This window comes from Phascolarctos cinereus, unplaced genomic scaffold, assembly GCF_003287225.1.
Source record: "Phascolarctos cinereus isolate Bilbo 61053 unplaced genomic scaffold, phaCin_HiC Scaffold_5;HRSCAF=322, whole genome shotgun sequence".
NCBI lineage: Eukaryota > Metazoa > Chordata > Mammalia > Diprotodontia > Phascolarctidae > Phascolarctos > Phascolarctos cinereus.
In genome coordinates this window covers 116,886,914-116,909,809 of record NW_027555958.1, presented here as the reverse complement: position 1 = coordinate 116,909,809, position 22,896 = coordinate 116,886,914, and the positions used below count along the sequence as shown (strand labels likewise).

Genomic DNA, 22,896 nt, shown 5'->3' with positions numbered 1-22,896 from the left:
TTCTCTTTTGCTTGGTGATTTTTCAGTCAGGGTGCTGGATGATCTTTTGTTTCCCCTGGTGTTTCTCTGGATAGGGGGCTGCCATGAGTTTCCCTGTTCAGCGTTCTGCCAATGATCATGCTGGCTTCTCTGGCAGGATCCCTTTTCCTCTCAATACAGACTCTCTTGCTCTTATGCCAGAAGTCAAGTTCCATAAGTACCTTTAAAGCCATGCTTTTACAATTTGTATTGAACATATGCATCTTTTTTTTAAATAAAAGAATATTTACCTAATTATATTACCATATATGCCCTGCTGGTATTATTTATTCAGTGCTTATTGACTATCCTGTCACCTGCAAGTCTAGAACAACAACATTAAATATTAATTTGCTGAACAGTCTGCATCTACAGATGCAAGATTATGGTGTGGCATCTCTCCTTTGTTTAAAAAAATTGAATTAGCTAATGATTTATTTTAATATTTTTGCAAATAGCTTCTAGTTTTATCGACTAATTCAATGGTTTCTTATTTTCAATTTTGTCACCTCTTCTTTGATTTTTGAAATTTCTCCCTTAATTCTCTATTTTGATATTTAATTTTGTTTATTTGCTGTGTTTCTATTTTACTTAGACGTTCAATTCATTGATTTGGTTTTTTTTTTCTCTTTTGTTCATGAAAATGTTTAAAGATACAAATTTTCCCCTAAGGACTGTTTTGGCTTCATCCCAAAATTTTTAGTTTGCTGTCATAAAAATAACAATGATGATGATAACAATAGTAGCAATTGCTAGCAATTATATAGTTCTTTAAGGTTGCAAAGTGCTTTACAAATGTTATCTCATTTAATCCTCACAACAATCCTGAGAGACAGATGGTATTGCTTTCTCCATTTTACAGATGAGGAATCTAAGGTAGATAAAAGTTAAGTGATTTACCCACAGTTGAACTCAGGTCTTCCTAACTCCAGGTCCAGTTACCTATCCATTGAGCCACCTGACTGCCTCATTATCTTTAATAAAAATTATTTATTTTTATTTTTGTAATTTGTTCTTTGACCCACCAATTCTATGGGATTAAATTATTAGCTTCTAATTGATATTTTTGTGCCACCTCTCCAAAATGGAAATTTTTATATTGGGCAACTTCTATAACCCAACTTTTATCTTTGACCAAAGTGTAAAATTAACCTTGGTTCATAGCTTGAACTAGATGTGGAAGGGGTGGCTAATGAGGAAAGTAAAGGAATAATTATTATAAAGAATGACTTTTATGAAAAAATAAGTTATTCCAGAAGCTGAATCTCAGATTACCTCGACCACACCATATGCATCACAAGCAGCAATCATTCCATGAAATTAATTATTGGCTAGAAGCTAGGTATAAGGAACTAAAATGTAGTATGACACTGACCAGACAGTAAAGGTGTATATTGATTACCAGCCTGTTTGGTAAAACCCAATAGAGATAGCTAATTTTCCATTATAAACCTCTGCTGAAGCAATCATAGCTTGTGAAATTATTTTTAACAAAGGATTTGCCAGATATTATTATTTCTGATAACAGATCTAAATTAATCACTGATGGGCTTAAGAAATTTGTAGACAAGAAGATTAAACCATCATTATTAGACCTCATCACCCTTAAGTAAATGGCTAGGCTGAAAGAATGCTACAAATGACTAAAGATGTCTTGAAACCCATTGTTGGAAGAATCTGGCCAACAAAACTTGTAGGTTTTTTATTGTTTAATATATCATTATGTGTTCTCTATTGGTAAAGTCAATATCTCAAGATATCCATTGAGACTTATCTCAGGACATATAAGACAAATAAGAATGAGTCTTGATGCTGTTATGTCTATATTTACTCACCACATTACAAAGTATTTTGCTATGACCAAAGGAGCTAGAAATGAGCCAATGGTAGCTAACCACTGTTCAATATTAGTGGCAGTGGAAGGGAGCCAGCCTTTGCTTCTTTGGGTCACAATCTGTAGCAATAAAGAACTATTGTTTTACAAACATTTACCATGACAGTAGTAGGGAGGGTAAGTTGTTTATAATGCTCTATCAGGGTTTTTTGTTTTATATCCAATGCATGTTAATTCAAAGAGAAACTCAGAGAAACTAATAAAATCTAAAATTAAAAGCTTATTGTATCACGGTTAATTTCCAACAGTTCTGTGCTCAAACAGAACAGATGTCTTAGTGAAACTGCATCAACAGATAAAACTCCATTAGCTAGTAAAGACTGAGTATAGGGTGTGGGTGGGAGCAATGAAAAAGTATGGCAAGAAAAGGATAGTGATGGGATTGAGACACACCACCTTTACACTAGAATTTCTGGGAGGTTTTTTTGGCCATAGGGGAAGCAACAAGCAGGAAGCTGAATTCACATATCTAAAAATTATTTCAGCAAAAATTTGGGTCACAATATTTCACAATGTGACCAGAGTAAGAAGTTAAGCAAGAGTGTGGGAAAGGTGTGGAGTACCTTGAGAGTGTGAAATGTACTAATTGAAATAGTCAGCTGGATTGTCAACTTAGAAATAAATCTGCTGATCCTTGTGTTAATTCTAATTGAGAGACAGACTAGTGAGAGAAATGTGGGTCAGTTCTAATGCTTAGCTAGCTCTATAACTATGTACAAAACAGTTAAACCCTCTCAGCCTGTTTCCTCATCTGTAAAATGGGGATATTTATGTTACCTAACTCAGGATCCTAATCGAATATCTGTAAACCTTAAAATGATATGAGAGTAAGAGCTGTTGTTATTAGTGATTCTTCATTGTGCCTATAATCATTAAGCATCATCCTTTTCTTATCTGCAAAGGCCAATACCTTTCTCTCTGATTCTAAATAATAAAATGAATATCATTTCATAAAAGGTGTGAAAACTGTGATTTTAATAGCTTATTCCCCCTAATTGTTAGCTATTAGAAAGGCCCTTTAAAACTAGTGTCAAAACAATCACCTCCCTCAAAATCTAAAAAATATACAAAATGTTATATTGACTAGAAGTCCTCTTTTTTTACAGTATGCCTGCCAGGCATCAGATAGCATAGGAAGACCTGAACTCATTCATCTACACAGAAAACCATCTTTTAAACAAATGAACTTAAGAGCATGTGAAGAATTAAATCTAGTTTAAGTTTTGGCACAGAGGTTTTTGATATCCTTTATTAACCTGAGGGAAGCTAACAGCTTGTAAGTTGCAACTGAGACACCCCAGCAGTGTGTAGTCAAATTGGAAGATATATCACATTACATCTCTATATTAAAAAGCCCCTATCCTCTGCAGTAATGGAGTATCACCAAGGTTACTCAATACCAAACAGCTTAAAAAGATTCTAAAATAACAGCAGAGGCTTCACTTGCATAAAGTTTGATAACGAACCTTATTCACAGTACGTTCAATGTACCATTTTTACACTATAGGAAACAAAATATAGGGGCACCTCTCAAGTTACTATATCCAGAATTCCCACTGACTTGCTGAAACAGCAGACTGGCTACAACCACACACAAAAAAAAAACCCAAACAAAAACCTTTTTGTTCCAAACAATCCAGAGGGCTTTGTTGGTACTGTGTCCATTTAAACGACTACCTTCAGTTTTCTATCTTTTGTCTGTCTTTAGCCACCCAAAAAAGAGGAGTGTTATTTCACTTCACTTGACCAAAAATGTAAACTGTTTACTTGTTAACTTTTTCTTTACTGTTAGCAATTTGTCTCGATTTTAAACTGTTCATCACTACTAATGAAAGCTTGCTTTTTAATCATTTACCAGACATTTTCTGAGCTTCAAAATGAGATACAAATTTACATCCTGACTATTAATTTAATATAAAAGTGGACTATGATCCTCTTAGTCTTTTTTAAAATTTCCTACTCTTAAATTCCAGGTCTGTGGTTATAGTTTGGGTTATTCCTGCTAAGAAAAAGTTTTAAGTTGATCTCTACCTTCATCTTAGTCTTTTCACCATCCTATCATTAGCTTTATTGCTTGATATATCCAACTTTTAAAAGTCCCAAAAATAAAACATTAGTGTTCAATAATTACATACCTGAAATTTATTAGAAGCATTTATTAAACCCAAAGTTACATCATGATAATAGGGAAAAAACATATCCAGTAGCAGTGCCAGCCTTTTCAGGAATTTCAATAAAGTAAAAACATCTCAGAAATAGTAATAGCTTCCTCAAGACCTCATATATCCAACCATGTATCACAACACTTTGGCTTATCATTTCAACTTTATCCTAGAATAAACATTCCTACCTAAACATCCCAAAGGATACTATTCTAAACAATCTGGATTTTTCTGACATTTTTTCCCCTTCATCCCAGGATGCCAGACTTAAATTTGAAAAGTAAGGCATAGCTTATGAACAATAAATTCCACTCACACTATGTACCCATTTCAATAGCATACATCTTAGGCTGCAAACATGAAGGGAAGTAATCATTTTAGAGCTGAAAAGAGACTCAAACATCATCTAGTTTATACTCTATATGCTATAGATTGATGAGGGAACTGAATATAAATGACTAAAAGTTCTCTGTTTGGCTTTTAAAGCCCTTCAAAATCTGGTTCCAACCTATCCTTCCTGGAGTATAACCTACTACCCCCTTTCACACACTCTATCATCTTCCAACCCAAATGGTCTGTTTGCTTTTCCATGGGTACAACATTTAAGCTCTGGTCTCTGCCTTTGCACAAGCTATCCTCCCATGCCTAGAATGCCTTTTTTCTTCATCTGTTCCTCTTGGAATCTCAATTTCTTTCAACTGACAGCTTGAGGACTGCTTTTCCTATGTCAGGCCCTTCCTGATTTCCCTCAGCTGCTATTCCCCCACCCTATTGCCTAATTACCTTGCATATATTAGACATAAACTCATTACAGGTACAGTTTCATTCTTTATATTTGTATCTTCAGCACCTAGAACTGTGTCTGGCACATAGTAGGCACTTAATAAATACTTGCTAAGGGGCAGCTAGGTGGTGAAGTGGATAGGGCTCTAGCCTCGGAGTCAGGAGGACCTGGTTTCAAATCTGGCCTCAGATACTTAACACTCACTAGCTGTGTGACCCTGGGCAAGTCACTTAACCCTGATCACCTCAACAAAAAGCAAAAATAAATAAATAGATAGGTACTTGCTTATTCACTGACTGATACACATTTGCATTTACTTATATATGTATATATTTCCTGATATAGACTGTAGCCTCCTTCAGGGCATTAACTGCTTTGCTTTTTTTTTTTCCTGTTTATCTACCATGCCTGGAACACAGTAGGTGCTTACCAAATGCCTGTTTCTTAACTGACTTAGAGTCTTACAGACAGAGTAGCAGAGCCAGAACTAGAACCAATATTGCAAAGGATTAGATTTGTTAATTTTATGATATGCCTAGCAATGTGCCGCACAGAACAATGGTAATCCTGGCACTTGAGAAACTGAGAGATTTTCTCTTTCACATTTTCTCTCTTCTTTAGTAACTGCTTCCTTAGAATCATCCGTTACTGAGTTAGCAGGTGGGAAAGGAATCATAGGCCCTTGGATATAAATGATCAGTTTTATAACCTTTTAAAAATTATAGCACATTTTTCCATTACTTCTCTTTACATGAGGATCTCTGACAATATCATCAGTCTTAAGAGCTCCCAATGGGGGAATACCCTTCGCCTATGTAAATTACCACTTCTCTAAGAGTTATTAAATAAGTCCTAAGGAGCAACTTGAGATACTAACTACATGTCTGGCGAAGGGTCACACAGATGATGTCTGAGTGGGGATTTGAACCCCAGTCTTTCTGACTCCAACACTCAATGCTTTATGCTACACTGCCTAGCTTTTATTTACACAAAAATACAATTTTTAAAATAACTATATTAGCACTAAACAATTTAAGGCAACTTTAAACTTTCATTCTTCCAAAGGAATTACTTCTATACTCTTCATCTGGCAACTGTGCACAAGGTCTGAATACTACCTATAAGTGTTAAAGTATTCACATGTTTAAATATTTCCATAACTTCATCTTTCACTTGACCCTTTTATAACCTGAGAACTCCTTCAAGCCTGCTCAGGCACTAATGACCTGACTGGTTCCCTCAGACAAAAAATGTACTTGGTGGCATAAAAATGAAGCAATGATTATAGATATTAATCAAATTATGACACATGGGAAATGTCAAATGCTTGTATCTTCATTTGTCTCAAGCTTTTTTGAATTTTAATGGAGAGGAGTATGGGTGGTGATAAAATATTACAAGACATTGGGGAGTTATCAACTTTTTTTCTTCTCTTCAAATGTGGTAATTACTATTTCAGAAGTTTCACTGGCTGAAGAATAAATGCTATTAAAGGAAAAAACAGTTTGCCCTATGTCTGTAGGCCTCCCAAAAACACGGATCTCTCAAAATTTTGAAAGAAGAGGATATCCTGAAACTCCATCACAGGGATGTTTCTACCCCAGTCACTAACTTATAACTCGGAATCTCTATAACCTCAAAGCTAATTCATGAAAGAAATTGTGCATTTCAACAAATTTATGGGGAAATATCAAAATATAGATTGTCAGTCAACAGGCAGACTGTTAAGTGCCAGAAACTGTGCTAAGTGCTGAAATACAAAGAAAGGCAAAAAACATGTCTCTGCCCTCAAACAGAGACTATTCTAACAGGGACAGAGGAAAACAATATACAAATAAATAGGTCCATGAAACGCATATTGATACATATATATGTACACACACACACACACACACACACACACACACACATATATGTGTGTGTGTGTGTAGTATATGAAAAGTAACCTTAAAGAGAAGGCCGTAACAACAGGGAAGATATGAGAAGACCTACTACAAAAGATGAAGTTTGAACTGAGTCTTAAAGGGTACCAGGGGAGCGAAGAGGCAAAGGTGAAGGACGGTAGTCTAGGCATGGGGGAAAGCCAGTGTGATGGCACAGAGATAAGTAGCAGATTGCTACGTGTGAGGAACACTAAGTTGATACGGCTGAATCATAGAGTGAGTGAAGAGCAGTAAAGTATAAGAAGGTTGGAAAGGTAGGCAGGGGTCAGGTTATGAAGGGCTTTAAATGCCGAATAGAAGATTTGAATTCAATCACAGAGGTAATCAGATGAAACTTACTGAGTAGGGGTGACGTGGTCAGATCTGAGCTTTGGGAAAAGTTCTTTGACAGGTGAATGGAGGACATATTAGAATAAAGAGAGACAAATCAGAAGAAAAATTAGAAGGCTATTGAAATAGTTTGACTGAAAGGTGATGAGGACCTGTACTAGGCAATAGCTACAGGAAGGAAGAGGGGGATATGTATGAAAGGTGCTGTGAAGTCAGCAATGACAAGATTTTAATATAGACTAAATAGGTGGGATGAGTAGGCGTGAGGAGTTGAGTATAAAACTGAGGTTGCAAGCCTGGATGACTGGGAGGACACTAGAGTCCTCAACAGTACTAGGAAAGTTCTGAAGAGAGGAAGATTGGGTGAAAAAAGACAATGAGTACTGTTTTGTTGAATTTGAGACGCCTATACAACAACCATTTTGGGGTGCTATAAAGGCAGTCGGTGAGATGAGACTGGCACTTAGGAGAAAGACTAGCTCTAAATCTGGAGATCTTGAAATCACCCACATAGAGATGACAACTGAACCCAAGGAAGCTGATGGAATCAATCACTAAATGAGCTAGGATAGAGGGAGAAAATAAGATGACTCAGGATAGAGCTTTCAGAGATACCCATAGTTAGGAAACATGTTCTGAATAAAGATTCAGAAAAGGAGACTGAGGAGTCATCAGAAAGGTAGAAAAATCAAGAGAGAAAAATGTTATGAAAACCTTTGGAGGAAAGAATATTCAAAAAGAGATGGTGATCAATAGCATCAAAGGCTTCAGAGGTAAGGAAGGAGGAGAAGTGAGCAAAAGTTATTAGATTTGATTGGGAAATTAAGAGATCATTAGTAAGGGCGGCATTTAGAGAGGGCAGTTTCAGTTGAATGATTAAGTTAGAAGAGGGTTTGGAATCAGCGAAAGGCAAGAAGTGGAGGCACTGCATATAAATGGCTTTCTCAAAGAGCTTAGCCCACAAGCAGAAAAGAACTATCAGAAAACAGCTAGTGAGGATGGTCAGGTCAAGTGAGAATTTTTTTTAAGGCTAGAGCAGACATGTGCATGCTTATAGGCCTGGAAAAGAATGAATAGGGTAAGAAGCCAAATAAAAGGCTGCAAGGGGGTGGGGGGGGGGGGGGGGGGGGGGGGGGGGGGAGGGTTTGGTGTAGCTGTTAACTAGATACCATATAGCTGAAGGGATCCCACCACTAGGCTACAATTGCTTTATAACTACTATCTACCTTGTAATGGTAAGAAAAAAGTTCAATAATACAACTAAAGAATAAATAAGGAACGCATGTCACTATTTCCTAATGGATAGATGCAGTTAGATTTAGGAAATCAAGCTCGTAAATTAGGGTTATATACAACTCCCAGTTACACAGAGGTTTTTAATAACTCCCAGTTGTGCTCAGGGATTTGGTGATAAAAGCCACTTTCTACATAAAAGGTAAGATCAAATGAGATAATATTTGTAAACTGCTTAACATGATGCCTGGCACATAGTAAGTGCTTAATAAATGCTTGTTTCTGCCTACCCTTCCTTAAGGGCTAAACCTCAATTTTTTTTCCATTCCAAACTGGTACTACTCTATAGCCATGGTTCAATGTTAGAATACAGAGGAGAAATCACACACTATTGATGTATCAATAGATAATGAATAGCCCAAAAAATCCAGTTATTAAATGCCTACTATATGATAGGCACTGAGTTAAGCACTAGGCATACAAATTTGTGATTCAGTCGTTCAGACAACTCTTCATGATCCCATATGGGGTTTTCTTGGCAAAGACACTGGAGTGCTTTGCTATTTTCCTCTCCAATGGATTAGGCAAACAGAGGTTAAGTGACTCACCCAGGGTCACACAAATATTGAGTGTCTGAGGTTAAATTTGAACTCAGGTGTTCCTGACTCCAGGCCTAGTGCTCTATTCACTGAAGCACTTTGCTGCCTTTACAATTTACAAATCACCCCCCCCCAAATCTACAATCCCTGTCCTCAAGGAGCTTACAAACTAGAGGAAATCAATACACAAAAGAAAGCTGAAGGGGGTAGGAGGTACCTATATAGGAGGAATAATGGAGAAGGCAAAGAAGTTCAAAATGAGTGCATCTAGGTAAGAAATTAGGTGTCTGACTTTGAAGCCATCAAACTGAATTATTGCCTTTATCTTTCCAATTTAGCTCATATGAGTTTAGAGAATTCTAGATTCATACAGTGAAAATGCAAATAAAAATATAAACTTTTAAATGACCAGTTGTGATGATCTAAAGGGAATCTTCTCAGTTTTTCTAGAAACAAGAATCTTGGGCTAATGCAGTAAAACCATTAGGAAAAGAAAATAGGAAAATACTCTGGCATAGTTGATAGTCATGAAGACCTGGGCTCAGTTCCCATCTCTGAAATACACTGGCTGTGTGACTCTCAGCAGGTCACTTAAAATTTCACTGTTCCCAGTCAACTCACTAAGCCTATACTTTTCTCCCTTTGTAGATGGAGTTTTCCTCATGGAAATTCTCAACACCACTGAAATCATAGGCCCACTGTTTTCAAAAAGGTAATAATAAAGAAGAAAATGTATATGTATTGCATTTAAAAGAGGAGAATTTAAAAATCCATTTACACAAGTACATATATATATATATATATATATATATGCACGCACACACACACACACACACACACACACATATATATTAGACTTTCATTTTACTAAGTTTCAAATCCTTTTAACGACCCATGCTTTTCCCTGAAACAAAGTTCAATGAAGGGGGGGGAGTGGATATCTGGGAACTCTTCCTAGACCCTCCCTTTGAGGAGAGCACCCACAGAATTCACCTCATCATTTCCCATCCAGCTGCTGCTATCCTGGATTTCACAATCTCCAGAAAGTAATCATTCTGCACGGTGAATTCAACTCTTTAACTCGTACCTCCTCAGATCATTTCCTACCACAACTCCAGGACTTCACAATGCCTCTGTGCTAGGTCCCATTTTCAGGTTCTTTTTATGTATTCTTTCTCCATTAGACTGTGACATCCTTGAGGACAGGCACTCATGACTTTCTTTTTATTCCCAGTACCAAGCACAATGTCTGCCACATAGTAAACAATAAATATTCCTTGATTCTTGATTCTTGCAACAACAATATTCTTCTGATGGAGTTGTACGGCCAAGAATTAAGGAACACCACACATTGCCAAGATTTAAAGTGGAGGTTCACCTTCAATTTAATTTAATGGAAAGACATATGGTGGGTGGAACAGTCTAACATACAGGGTGTCCCAAAAGGTTCAGTGCAGTTATTTAAGCTGTTAGAGCTTCAAAGAGCACTAAGCCTTTTGAGACACACTGTATTACAAATGAAGAACTACAGAAGAGAAGCAGGATAAAGGATGTCATCAGAGAGTCTCTAGGATCAGAAAAAAAGAGACAAGTTAGCCAGGTAGCAGTAAGAAGGAATGATGCTGAAAGGATAGGCTCTTTGCTCCACTGTTCTCCATGCAGTCAGGAGGTTTAGCTCATGTTATAGAACATATTATGAGAAGACATGGACAAGTCACTCAATATGGGCAGGCATGGAGGGGGTTACAGTCTATCTTTAAAAAAAAAGAACATCACATTGATGAGCCTGCAGCTCTGCACAAATAAATTTAAATTCTAAAGCCTCATAGAGTGATATGATCAATATAAACAATAATAAATACATTATTAGTATACACATTTATTACAAAGTTCTATTCCAATGCTTCCATTGTGGCATGAAGATTACCCTGAGTCAGGCCGGGAGTGCACAAGCTATGGAAGGTCTCACAAGCTGAAAAGCCTTGAGTTAGAGTCTAGGTTTCACTTGAGCTTTGTTGGGAGAGATTCATCACCACGGAGTTAGCACCATGGTGAAGATATATTTTCTGGCCATAAAAACAATACATAAAGCCAGTCAACAAAGTCATGGAAAAATCTGGGATCTTCATCACTGAAGAATGAAATCACAGTGTTAAGGGACCCCTTAACAATATAGTTAAATTATTTTAATAAGCACTAATATAGCAGCACCCTTTCACATTACCTATTTCTAGTTTCTTAAAATAAGCTGACTTACTAATTTTGCAAAAGATCATTTAAGATTTTACTACAGTATTGCCAAAATAGAGAACAGATGCACTGTGAACTAATTTCAAACAGTAAAATATTCTTATAACATCCTTATGAGATTTATAGGTTGTAGAAAACTCACTTCTTGACACCCCTAAAAACCTGGATCTGACCCTTTTGCTTTGCATCTTTTTAATAAAACTGAAAATGACTGTCAAGAGAAACTAAGCTTCTTAGAGAAGGATTATTCAGCATTATAGCTAACCCCAACTTAGTTCACATCCATAATGATTAAGCCATAGTTATAAAAAGGGCAGAATACTACAGACTAACTATTTGGAAGTTCTCTCACTAGGCCAATTAAATGCTTTATAGCTAATGGGATCTGTCTTCACCGAGTTTCATATTACAGCGTTTAGCAGATGTCTTCAACGAGATGAATCAAGTATCTAAATATCATGTTTCTCAAATCATCTGAAGAGTTTGCATTGAACAATATGAGTAGCAGTTTTGTGTTTTACCTACTTTGCTAAAAGGTCCAAGGCATTTGATTTAAGAACATCATCGCCAATTTTCCATTCATTCTCTAGTGACTATATCCAGCAATACATATAAACCTACTATATGAAAGTAGCAAAAATTTAAACCAATGCATACTGAAATAAAAACACAAGAATAATACTATATAGGTAAATTAATCTATCATTATCAGTATCAAATACACAAACAGCCCTATACTTGGCCACGATGATAGTAATTCCTATCTGCTGATGGAGAAGGGTCCACTAATTAGTATAGCCCAGTGGCGTAGTCATCTGATGGCGGCCACTATAAAGACCTACAGATGAGGCCTACCCATTGCTGGTTATCATTTCAATACAAAAAGTCAACTCAGCTTGCAGAGTCTATCCTATGAACTGGTAATGAATCTAGGTTGCCTTTGCACTCTGATTACCTGCCAGGACTGCAGTATCTAAACAGTGAAGTGGAAAGAGTGTTGGATCTAAAGTCAGAGGAACTGGATTCAAATCCTGACTCTGTCACTCAACCATGCACTTGTGTGACTGTAGGTAAATCACTTAATATCTCTGGGCCTCAGTTTTCACATCTGTGAAATGAGGGAGTTGGACTTGACAAGACTTTTCAAGATCTGAATGTATGCCCCTAAAACTCTGCCCCTGCAGTATAAAGGATTGCCGTGCTTTTTTCATTTGTTGTGTAAGTTTCATGTGCCCTGTTCCTAGACAGAGGCTTTTCCACTGACTCTGTGCAGCACTGCAGTATTTATATCCTTAGGTGGGTAGAATCCTATTTTTGTGGCTCATTTGTCTAAGTGTGCTTTCAAGAGTTGGTGGTCCCTAAGGATAAGTTTTCTCCTAACAGAACCAAGAGGAAGTCTGCGAAGAAATTCTACCTAGATTCCGGGTTCATGCAGACTGAGATACCATTTTAATTGAGACTACATAGGAACTGAATTAGCCACCATGGAGATAACTCCATAGGCCATTTCCCATATCTAGGATGTCTTCTTCCTCAAGCCTTTGCAGCAAAGCACATCCATTATCACCTTTAAACCATACTCAAAATTCGTCCTCTCTGTGAAGTATTTCAGACAAAGCTGGCCAGTTTCCAAGTGCTGCAGACAACCCTGAAGCATTTATGTATATCACCATGTACTTGTAGTTGGTTATGGGCCTGTTGTTTCAATAAGTAATTTTATTACTGCTTGTCTTTAGACTGCCCTTGAGAAGTCATATATCAACTCGTTCCTAGTAAATTCCCACAGTACCAAATTCACTGAGTGGGCACTTAATAAATGATTATTACCAAACCATACCTGCAATTTATCATAAAGAATAGGATTTCTTCCAATAAAAATAAGTGACTGGTAAGGTCACAGCTACAGAAGTGACAATAAACTGTTTGGCCAGCTTATATTTTCCTGCCTGTATTTTAAAACAGAAATAAAATTTAACTCTAGTCAACTTAGAAGGATAACCAGTATATAGATAACTGGGATACACATTCAATAACTGGGTTTTTAATACATAATCCTTCATTATGGGGTAATAAAAAAATATACTTATATGCTGTTCTTCATTTCAGGGTACAAAAATACCTTCTGAGTTACTGTAATGAGAATCAAATTCATAGTTTCATAGACATAGATATGGAAGGCATCACAGGTCTTATAATCCAATTTCCACATAATCTTAACACGCAAGGAAGCTAGGTGACCTGTCCAAGGTCCTACAAGAAGGAAGAGGCAAGGCTCAATCCTAGGTCCGCTAACTCCCAGTCCAGCCCTTTTATTACTCTGCCATGCTGCCATCCATCCCTAAGACTTTCTACTGCTTGGCATTGTTCTCTCTTTCTAGTTTTACTGAATGATATCCCACCAGCACTCTGCTTTTTACACAAACAACCTCCAGCTTTCCCACCTGCATCTCCCTACAACCCAAGAAGGAAGAAAAGACATACATAAGTAGCTATAATAAGCAAGGCAAAATGTCCTAAGTGCTATAAGAAAGTTACACTTCAAAAATCAAATAAAGCAAATATCAAGTGTCTACAAAAAACCTCATCTCTTCAATGAAACCTTCCCAGATAACAGCACATGTTGTTCCCTACATTTCGAATATCCTTGTTTGCTCCATCTCTCTGTGTTAAAATCTTCATTACATCCTTGGAGACATAGCTCAAATACCATCTCCATCATGAAGTATTGTCTGATCCTTCCTCCCACCCCGTTGGAAATTATCTTCTCTTCATTAGACCTTAATATCATTATCTTTTTATGTTTTATTCAGAAAATTCTACATTAGAGTTATTAGTAAATTACAGTAAACTCCACAAGGGTTCTATCATATTTCATATTTGTATTTCAAATCTCAGTACCCAACACAGTGCCCTACATAGTGGATAATTAATAACTGAACTATTGAATTGAAGTATTAAACCAAGTTTTGCAGATGAGGAAAATAAGTGAACAAACAGAGAGGAAGGGGGAAGAGAGGGAAAGGGAGTGGATTAGGAGAGAGAGAAAAAAAGAGAAAAGGGGAGAATATGAATACATATCTTGGAGTTCTCCCCAATTTAATCACTAGTTCAATCAAGTACTTGCTGTAAAATCATAAAGCAATTGTATTTAAAACATCTTAAGTAGTGTTTCAAATCAAATTTTAAAATGGACCTCGAGCAAGTTTTCTCCAAAATTTCTAATAAGAATGTTTTTCCCTTGATGTATATTTGCTTTTAGGGTTCTCTTTGAGTGAATGGCTTAAGGCATTAAAGCCATTATTGAAGCATTTGCCTTTTCAAAATAAAAATGCAAGTCTAGGCAAAACTAGCAACAGGACTGTTTGGCATTGGTATACTGAAATGGTAATTTGAAAATGAAATAATGAGATTTGAATAAAGGTACTCAATATAGTAAAAGGGCAGAAAAAGCCTGCAGACCAGGACTTTGAAAAATCTATTCAATATACAAGGTGTTCCAAAAGTCTGCGTGCAGTTTTAAGCAACTGAAAACTACTAATGCTTAAAATTGCATGCAGACTTTTGGGACACCTTGTGTAATACAGATTTTCCTGAAGTCTTATCAGAAAACTGATTATGGAAATGGAGTTCGAATTCAATTTCAATTATCCAAATTGCTGCATTTAGAAAATCACATCGTAAAGATGTCATTAAGGTAGCTCCTTCTATTAAGTAAAACTTTGAGATGCTTTTATCATTCAAATCCCACAGAATATGAATAATTGCAAGGCCTCAGACTTTTGTCCTGGAAATAAAGTCATTTCATATTGTTAAAGAGTAGGTGGAAAAAGTGAGAAATAATTCTGGAGTACCTTTAATGACATTTACTGAGTTACTAAGAACAAAAGGTGGTAGGTAACCAATGAGAGGGGAAGCTAGATAGTACATTGGATAGAGTGCTGAGCCTGGAGTCAGGAAGACTCATCTTCCTAAGTTCAAATCTGACCTCAGACACTTACTAGCTGTGTGACCCTAGGCAAGTCATTTAACCCTGTCTGCCTCAGCTTCCTCATTTGTCAAATGAGCTGGAGAAGGAAATAGCAAACCACTCCAGTATCTTTGCCAAGAAAACTCCAAATGGAGACACAAAGAGTTGGACAAAACTGAAAAATAACTAAACAACAACCAAAAAACCCCAATGTGATGGGACAGAGCATAAATGCAATAAGGGTAGTGGTAAAGCAGCATGCAGAAGTCAAATCAATATAAATTTTTACATAAAGTTGTAGCCTATTAATTCACAAGAAAGGAAGATACATAAATTCTAAAAAGAGGTTGATAACAGAGTATTTCTTTCCCAATAGTTCTATGTTTAAATCTACAGCAAAGGCTAATTAAGGTAATTTGGCATTTTAAACTTAACAAAGTTTAAACATATACAAAGTTGAAGGTAAGAGAGCAAAGAATAATTTCCCAAAGTATGCCAAATAAAAAATAAGGGCTGATCAATCAAATCAAGGCAACTGTTTGGCACACTTCTGTTGGGAGTACTGAATCCTCTTTTAATTCCATCAGAAGTATTTGTGACAAGATAAGCCTTCACTCTTGGCACAAGCACACCCTCCCTCTGAATTCTGCTAACACTTTTCAGTCTAGTGCTCCAGGGCATTTAGTGCTTGCTGAACTGAATTGTTTAAATGTGCCTTTCAAAGCACTTAACACATTTTATCTTATAAAAAATATCCTTATTTGTGTACACGATTTATGTTCCCTGCTAGACTGTAAGCTCTTGGATGGGACGAAAATATCTTTTTATTCTTCTTCTAGTTCTGCATACATACATATATAGAGATAGAGCTATACAGATATATATGTACATGCATTAACTTTATTTTAAGTTAAAAACTTCATTTTTAACAAAAACAAAATCAAATTTTAAAAGACATTTACGAAATCTTTGTTAAACCTGAGAAAATGCCACAAAAATGATACATATGCAAGGCTTTCCAAGGGCTGTTTACACTATAAAACTATACCCAGAATTTTCCTCAAGGTTAGAATAGCTTGAAGACAGCAAACTGAGAAAGAAATAAAATGTTGGAAGTAGAGTGGGGAAATTCAGGTGTTACTAAACACCCCTCCCCCATGCCAGAAGGTTCCTTCTCTATCCACCACTGACCAAAGGGTGTTGTTTCTCCCATTAGAATATAAACTCATTTAGTTCAGGTACTGTCCTTGCTTTTCTATTTGTAACCCCAGTGTTTACCCCAGTGCTTGGCATATATCACAAAAGGTATTCTCATTCATCCATCCATCTACTCATTCATTCATTCATTGTAAGGAAAATGAAAAATCTCACCAGTGAAAAAGCACTGTGAGAATTTGATTAATCTGTTTGGAAGGGAAAATCTGAGGAAGAGGAAGAGGAATAGGAAGAAGAGGAAGAAGAAGAAGAAGAAGAAGAAGAAGAAGAAGAATTCAGGGTAACTATACATGAAATACTGAGGATCTTTGAATTTTCAAACATGTCAATGACAGAACAATCTATTATATATGTGTGAGCATTTTTCTGCCAAATGATAACAACAGAAAATGTGAAATGGCTTGTTGACCATAATGGTGATCAAGTAGATTTTAAGGAAACCAACTGGTTAGAAGAAAGAAAGAAAGGAAAGAAAGGGAAGGAAGGAAGGAAGGAAAGAAGGAAGAATTCTGATATACTAGGAACAGCTTCTAATTTCGTAAGCCTATCCTCTCATACACATCCTTTTCATGTTCATTTTTAAAGTGCTTTAAATAATTTAAAATTAGGGATAAAAGTAATAAGTAGGGGCAGCTAGGTGGTACAGTGGACAGAGCACCAGCCCTGGATTCAGGAAGACCTGAGTTCAAATCTGGCCTCAGACACATAACACTTACTAGCTGTGTGACCCTGGGCAAGGCGCTTAACCCCATTGCCTAGCCAAAAAAAAAAAGTAATAAGTAACACTGGCTACATAATAACTATAAATCTTATATGGATATTTTCCCATGCCAAAAGATTTGCTTGCTTGTGAAAGATCAACTAGGACCCATTCAAGTTTTGGGGAATCACTGACAATGATTGAGTACTAACCAAAGTGTATATACCCTTTGATAGAGGGCTTAGAAACAGGTATAAATATCCAAGTTCCCACCAGAACTTGGATTAAACATAATAAAACATTAGACAGTATTGTTGAGACATTCAGGTTTTGTGAACTTAAGAATCTGAAAACCCTAGGAGGCTTTTTTTTTTCAGTGCCTTTTTAAAAGGCACTGAAACTAGTATCCACTGTGTTGTAATTTGTTAGATCTAATGAACTTAACAGGTTTAAAGGGCCCTAAATGGTTCCCCCAACTTTAGCAAGGCTCATTTTTGATGACAGAACTAAGAATACAATCAGTTTTTAAATATGTTTTATCTTATGATGTGGATCTTTTATAGGATATGTATATCAAAGTAACTTTAAGTGAAAAAAAAATCTATAGAGTAAAGGTTCATGACCTGCGATCCACTCTCAAGGGATCCATGGACAGATTTAGGGGTCAGAAAAAATTACATCTTTATTTCAATAACTGATTTCCTTTATAATCATAAGTGTTTTATTTTATGTGTTCAAAAAATATTCTGAGAAGTGGTCCATGGGTTTCACCAGACTGTCAAAGAATTCTATCATACAAAAAAGGTTAGGAATCCCTCTCTTTGAAGGTCTGGATTGTCCTGTGCGTATTTCAAGTACTTAACTCTAAAAGATCCTTTTACAAAATTAAAATTACCATATAGAAAATAACCAGGACTATTATCATATCATTCAATAAGTAAGCAAAAAAAAAAGACTTACTGATGTCAAATATCTTACCTCTCAGTACTGATTTGAGGTTCAACTTGGCTTGTCGATGCAAGTCTTCCACACATGGTGGCCTCGTGTTGGGTAGGAAGACATTTTCCTGCTGGTGCCATGGTGCTGTGTAATGAACCGTCCACCTACTCTCCTCATCTAAATTGGAGACAGCTGTAAAGAAAAAAAATACAACCTTGAGTGAAACAATGATTGTTCTATGACAGCTAGATCAAGATAGGGAAAGGTAGCTTGAATTAGAAAAATAACAAGGTACTATGCAAGACCAAATTTTGACATTTAATCTTATAAACACCGCAGTATTATTAATAGGTTGCAAGAAAAAAAACCTTAAATTTATCCATCATCTATTACACCAATGACATCATACTTTTCAGCTGATTTTTTCTCCCAGAATTCAATATTCCTTTTCCATGAAAAAATTATAAAATGGTTGATTAAACAGGTTGAAGGTGCTTGTACCCATCTCCTAGTCTAATAACTATTCGGTAGCATTATATGACCATTTTATCATGAAGTTTTTGATGCCCCACGTAGGAAAATAAACACCAAGTAAAGTTGGAAAAGAGGTAAAGTGTTCCTTTCCAAAATAATACTTAAAAGCATTGTAATTATAACAACTGTCACATTTTGTTTGAACAAAGAAAATTCCATTTAATGGTGTTAAAGAGCACTCCTGAGATTTTTGTTTTAGAAATCATTAATGGAATTCTTTATTTTCATGAATTTTAGTTATTTGCAAAGATCACAAGTGAACACTAGGTAATTTATCATGCAAAATTTCACTGGTTATCTAGTCTAATATATACATGACACATGAAGCTCCTTAGAACATTCTGACATGGTTCTTGACTTCAAAAGGGAAGCATTTTAACCCTTTCACTCAAGAATTCCTCCACCCAGGTCTTCTAGCCTCTCCCCATATAACCTAAATTGAGATGGGAGGCAACATGAGGTACAACAAATATCCAACTGGCAAGTACTTATTACTTGCCCACCACTGACCTGACAGGGATGGGAGGGAGAGAAGCTGAGGGGGTGGTACTGAATGGATACTAGCATAAAATGAAGTCTCTGTTTTGGAGAAACTTAGAGGAATACTCTTAATAGAGATGAAAGAACAGCAGGTAGGCCAAGGAGCTGAGTCCTACTTTCTCTGACTGTGTACCACTAAATATAGTTTTTACAGGTCTAATTTCTGCAGTTTTAGGACATCATGAAACAGATTGAACAAGTGCAAATCATTGGCAGAAAGCCCAAAAGAACAGGCCAATGAGTCAAGAAGTGAACTATAGGTGTTATAATCTCAGTACTTCAGGGGGGCATGATTTCATCAGTGTAGGTACTCCCCCATGGATGCAGACTGGAACTTCTTATGAATCTCTTGACTGAAAAATTCATCACCCTGGTGGTGAGCCACTGAGCATTTAGCTCACATTTCTATACCTCCTTAAGGTTTAAAAATTGCTCAAGGACTTAATAGAGGCAAAATTTTAATTCCCCCTTCTCTGACAACTCAATTCAGTAAGCATCTCTTACAGGCAAGGTACAGTGCTGGGTGCCAGGGGATACAAAGGCAAAAAACAAATAGTCCATGCCCTCAAGAGATCTGCATAATTAAATAGAAGGTAATTTGAGGAGGCAAAGAGCACACACAAAGAGAAGGAGAAGAAAGATCAGGAAGTGGCACCAAAGCCGAGGTCCAAAGAATTATAAGAGGAAAAAGTGAGGAGAGAAATAGTTCCAAGCATGGTAATGACCTGTGGCTCTGACAGCAGAGATGGAATGACCAGTTGGGAGCACAGTTAGTAGTGGAGACTCCAGATTGAAGGCTCTTTACTATGCTGCGGCTGCTTCTATGCTACTAAACTCCCACTCAGCAATCTTAACCCTCTTTTCCTCCTCTATCATACCCTTCTGACCTGATCTTAATCCATTAATCAAATTACAAGCATTTATTAAGCACCTTTATGTGTCAGGGGCTGGTGATACAAAGATAGAAGTAAACAGTCCTTGCCTTTGAGGAGCTAAAGTTCTAAAGGGATGGAGAGGGAAGAAAACCTTAATGAATGAATGAGTAAATAAGTAAATGAATGAATGAGCAAACAAATATGCACGTGATATAAATAGGTATCATATAAATATAAAAATATGTCAGTGTACCTTACTTTCCCCATAAACCCATACAAAAAAAAACTAAACCTTTGAGTTAAAGTAAAGATTTATATGGGATCACATAGCCAGAAAGGACTTTGAATTATCTGATTCAAACATCTAATTTTACAGATTAGTCAACCAAACATTTTTATGTGTCAAGTTTTGGGAATACAAAAGGAAAGAGAGAGAAAGGGAGAGAGAAAGAAAGAAGGAAGGAAGGAAGGAAGGAAGGAAGGAAGGAAGGAAGGAAGGAAGGAAGGAAGGAGAGAGAGAGAGAGAGGGGGAGGGAGAAAGAGAGAGGGGAGAGGGGAGAGAGAGGAGAGAGAGAGGAGAGAGAGAGAGAGAGAGAGAGAGAGAGAGAGAGAGAGAGAGAGAAGATAAATTAGTCCCTGCCCTCAGAAAGATGAGAATACTGAGGCCCAGAAAAGTTAAGTGATTTGGCCAATCATTTGGACAGAAGAGCTAGACTTGAACTCAGCTCATAATAGTCTGACTCCAAATTCATCTCTCTTAAAGATATCCTTAGCTGCTGCCTTCTTTTTTCTGACCTAATCCTTTGTTGATTAGGTTATATACTCATGTCAATAAAACTGTCTAAGACTAGTCATGACCTTTTCTTTTACTTTTTATTGAAATACCTAATTTAGTCCATAGATCCAACCTCCAAATTACAGGGTAATATATGCAAAGTGCTTTGTAAATCTTAAATTTAAAATCTTAACTGTTATTATTATTACTATTACTACTACTACTACTACTACTACTACTACTACTACTACTACTACTACTACTACTACTACTACCACCACCACCACCACCACCACCACTAATGGCCATTGGTGATGGTGTTACTAAACACCACTGAGTTTATTATAACACTGAGTTTCTCACAACAAATTACTTTACTTCCTCTATAAGACAATGCTGAATAAGACACAGCTGATCAAATCCAAGTAATAATATTCAGATCTCTACCCCTTTATACTCTAGGAAAAAAAGGAAAACATTTATCAGCTGGCTCCCTACCTTGAACATTACTATCTGCCCCTCCCCTTTCAGTGTAGATTCTAATCATGAAGAACAGTTGAGTAAACATTATACATGAAAAACAGCCTCAGATGCCGTTCTTTGTTGCTACCACAACAGTACATAGAAATTTATTATTAAGCAGCATAAACAACTGACACCATGAATGAAGAAAGAAGCAACCAAAGTATAAGAAAATCATTTAAATATTTACTTGTACTTCCAAGTACATAAAAATGTGCCTGAATGGAAAATTTTCCTTTAGTGATATTTCAACAAAACTATACTGCTCTGGTTCTTGACTTTAAAATGATCCCTCTTATATATATATATATATATATAAATATATGTGTGTGTGTGTGTGTGTGTGTGTGTGTGTGGAGAGAGAGAGAGAGAGAGAGAGAGAATTTGGTGGGTAGCAGGGTCCTTCTGTGTTTAAACAGTACACAGCTGGGACCTCCTGAGGAAACTTTACAGGATTATCCCCACCTTAAATATGGGACAAATCATTCAAGGACTTCCCTACTACATTACCATTTAAAACACATATACATACACACATCCCCCAACTATACATGAAGGATAATACAAAGCAAACAAATACATTTCTTTTCCTCTTTCAATGGCTTTATAGAGGAACAAAGAAAGTTGCATAACCTGACTCCCATTTTTAAAACAGGAGGCCAAAAACAAAATGCTCTCCCTGTATTAAATCGTAAAAGTTTGAACTATAACAAAAGCTTACTTGCAAATAACATACAGTTAAATAGTGCTCCCATAAACATTATTTCATTGATTCTTTCAATACCCTTGTCTGAAATAAAAACCAGCTTGTACAGACAGCCATTTAACCTCATGGTAATTATGCATTTCCACCATTTCTTTCCATTCCATCACTCAAAGGGTGAGAAAGTGAATAAGACACACACAGTAGGGGGTGTAGAGAGGAGGAGGTCTGTAGAGAGGAGTGGGAGGAAAGAAGGATGAAAGAACTACTTACTCTTCTTCTTAAAAAGTTTAATTAAAGACTTGATCTTTGTATTAATGAATATGACCATTTCCAAGGTGCCTACATGAAGTTCTGTAGTACTTTATATCCCATAAGAAGTCAGAAGCAGCAGCAAACACCAAGTCAAGATGCAGTCTGAATTTGCCTCAACTTCTGTTCCTAACTTTCTTCCCCTTCTGTCTCCCCGAATGTAGGCATCTGCCAGGGCGATGTAACTTGGAGGCTGGGCTGACTATCCTGGTGGTTACAAACCATTAACAATCCTTGAACCTGAAAAGCTTATTCTGAAACCTAATCCTCAAGGCTGAGAGCAGCCAGTTACAACATGTGGGGGGAAGAACAAGAAGCCAATCACTGTTCTTATTTGCATGAAACCCACATCACACTTTCTGCCTCAGGGCTCATTCATTCAGTTTTCTCTCCAACAAATCAATAGAGGCTTCTCCTCTTTCTAGTCCACCACAACGTGCAACAATTTCACTCTATAAAATAAGGGCAAAAACAAATGCATTTTCCATTTTCCCCTAGGCCATTGGTAGCTTCCAGGTCCTTTGTAGCACAGTCGACAGGTCTGTGAGCAATTCCATGTTGATTCTTTGTCCCTCTCCAGCTAAATCAGACTACATGGAAC

General features: G+C 36.7%; 1 protein-coding gene across 1 annotated transcript in view; it reads right to left on the bottom strand.

Moving 5' to 3' along the window:
* Positions 1–22,896, bottom strand: part of NHSL1 (NHS like 1) — a 268,426-nt gene that overhangs the window by 52,927 nt on the left and 192,603 nt on the right. The window contains 1 exon segment of the mRNA XM_020973759.2: positions 18,074–18,226. Coding sequence (XP_020829418.1) covers positions 18,074–18,226 — 153 coding nt within the window.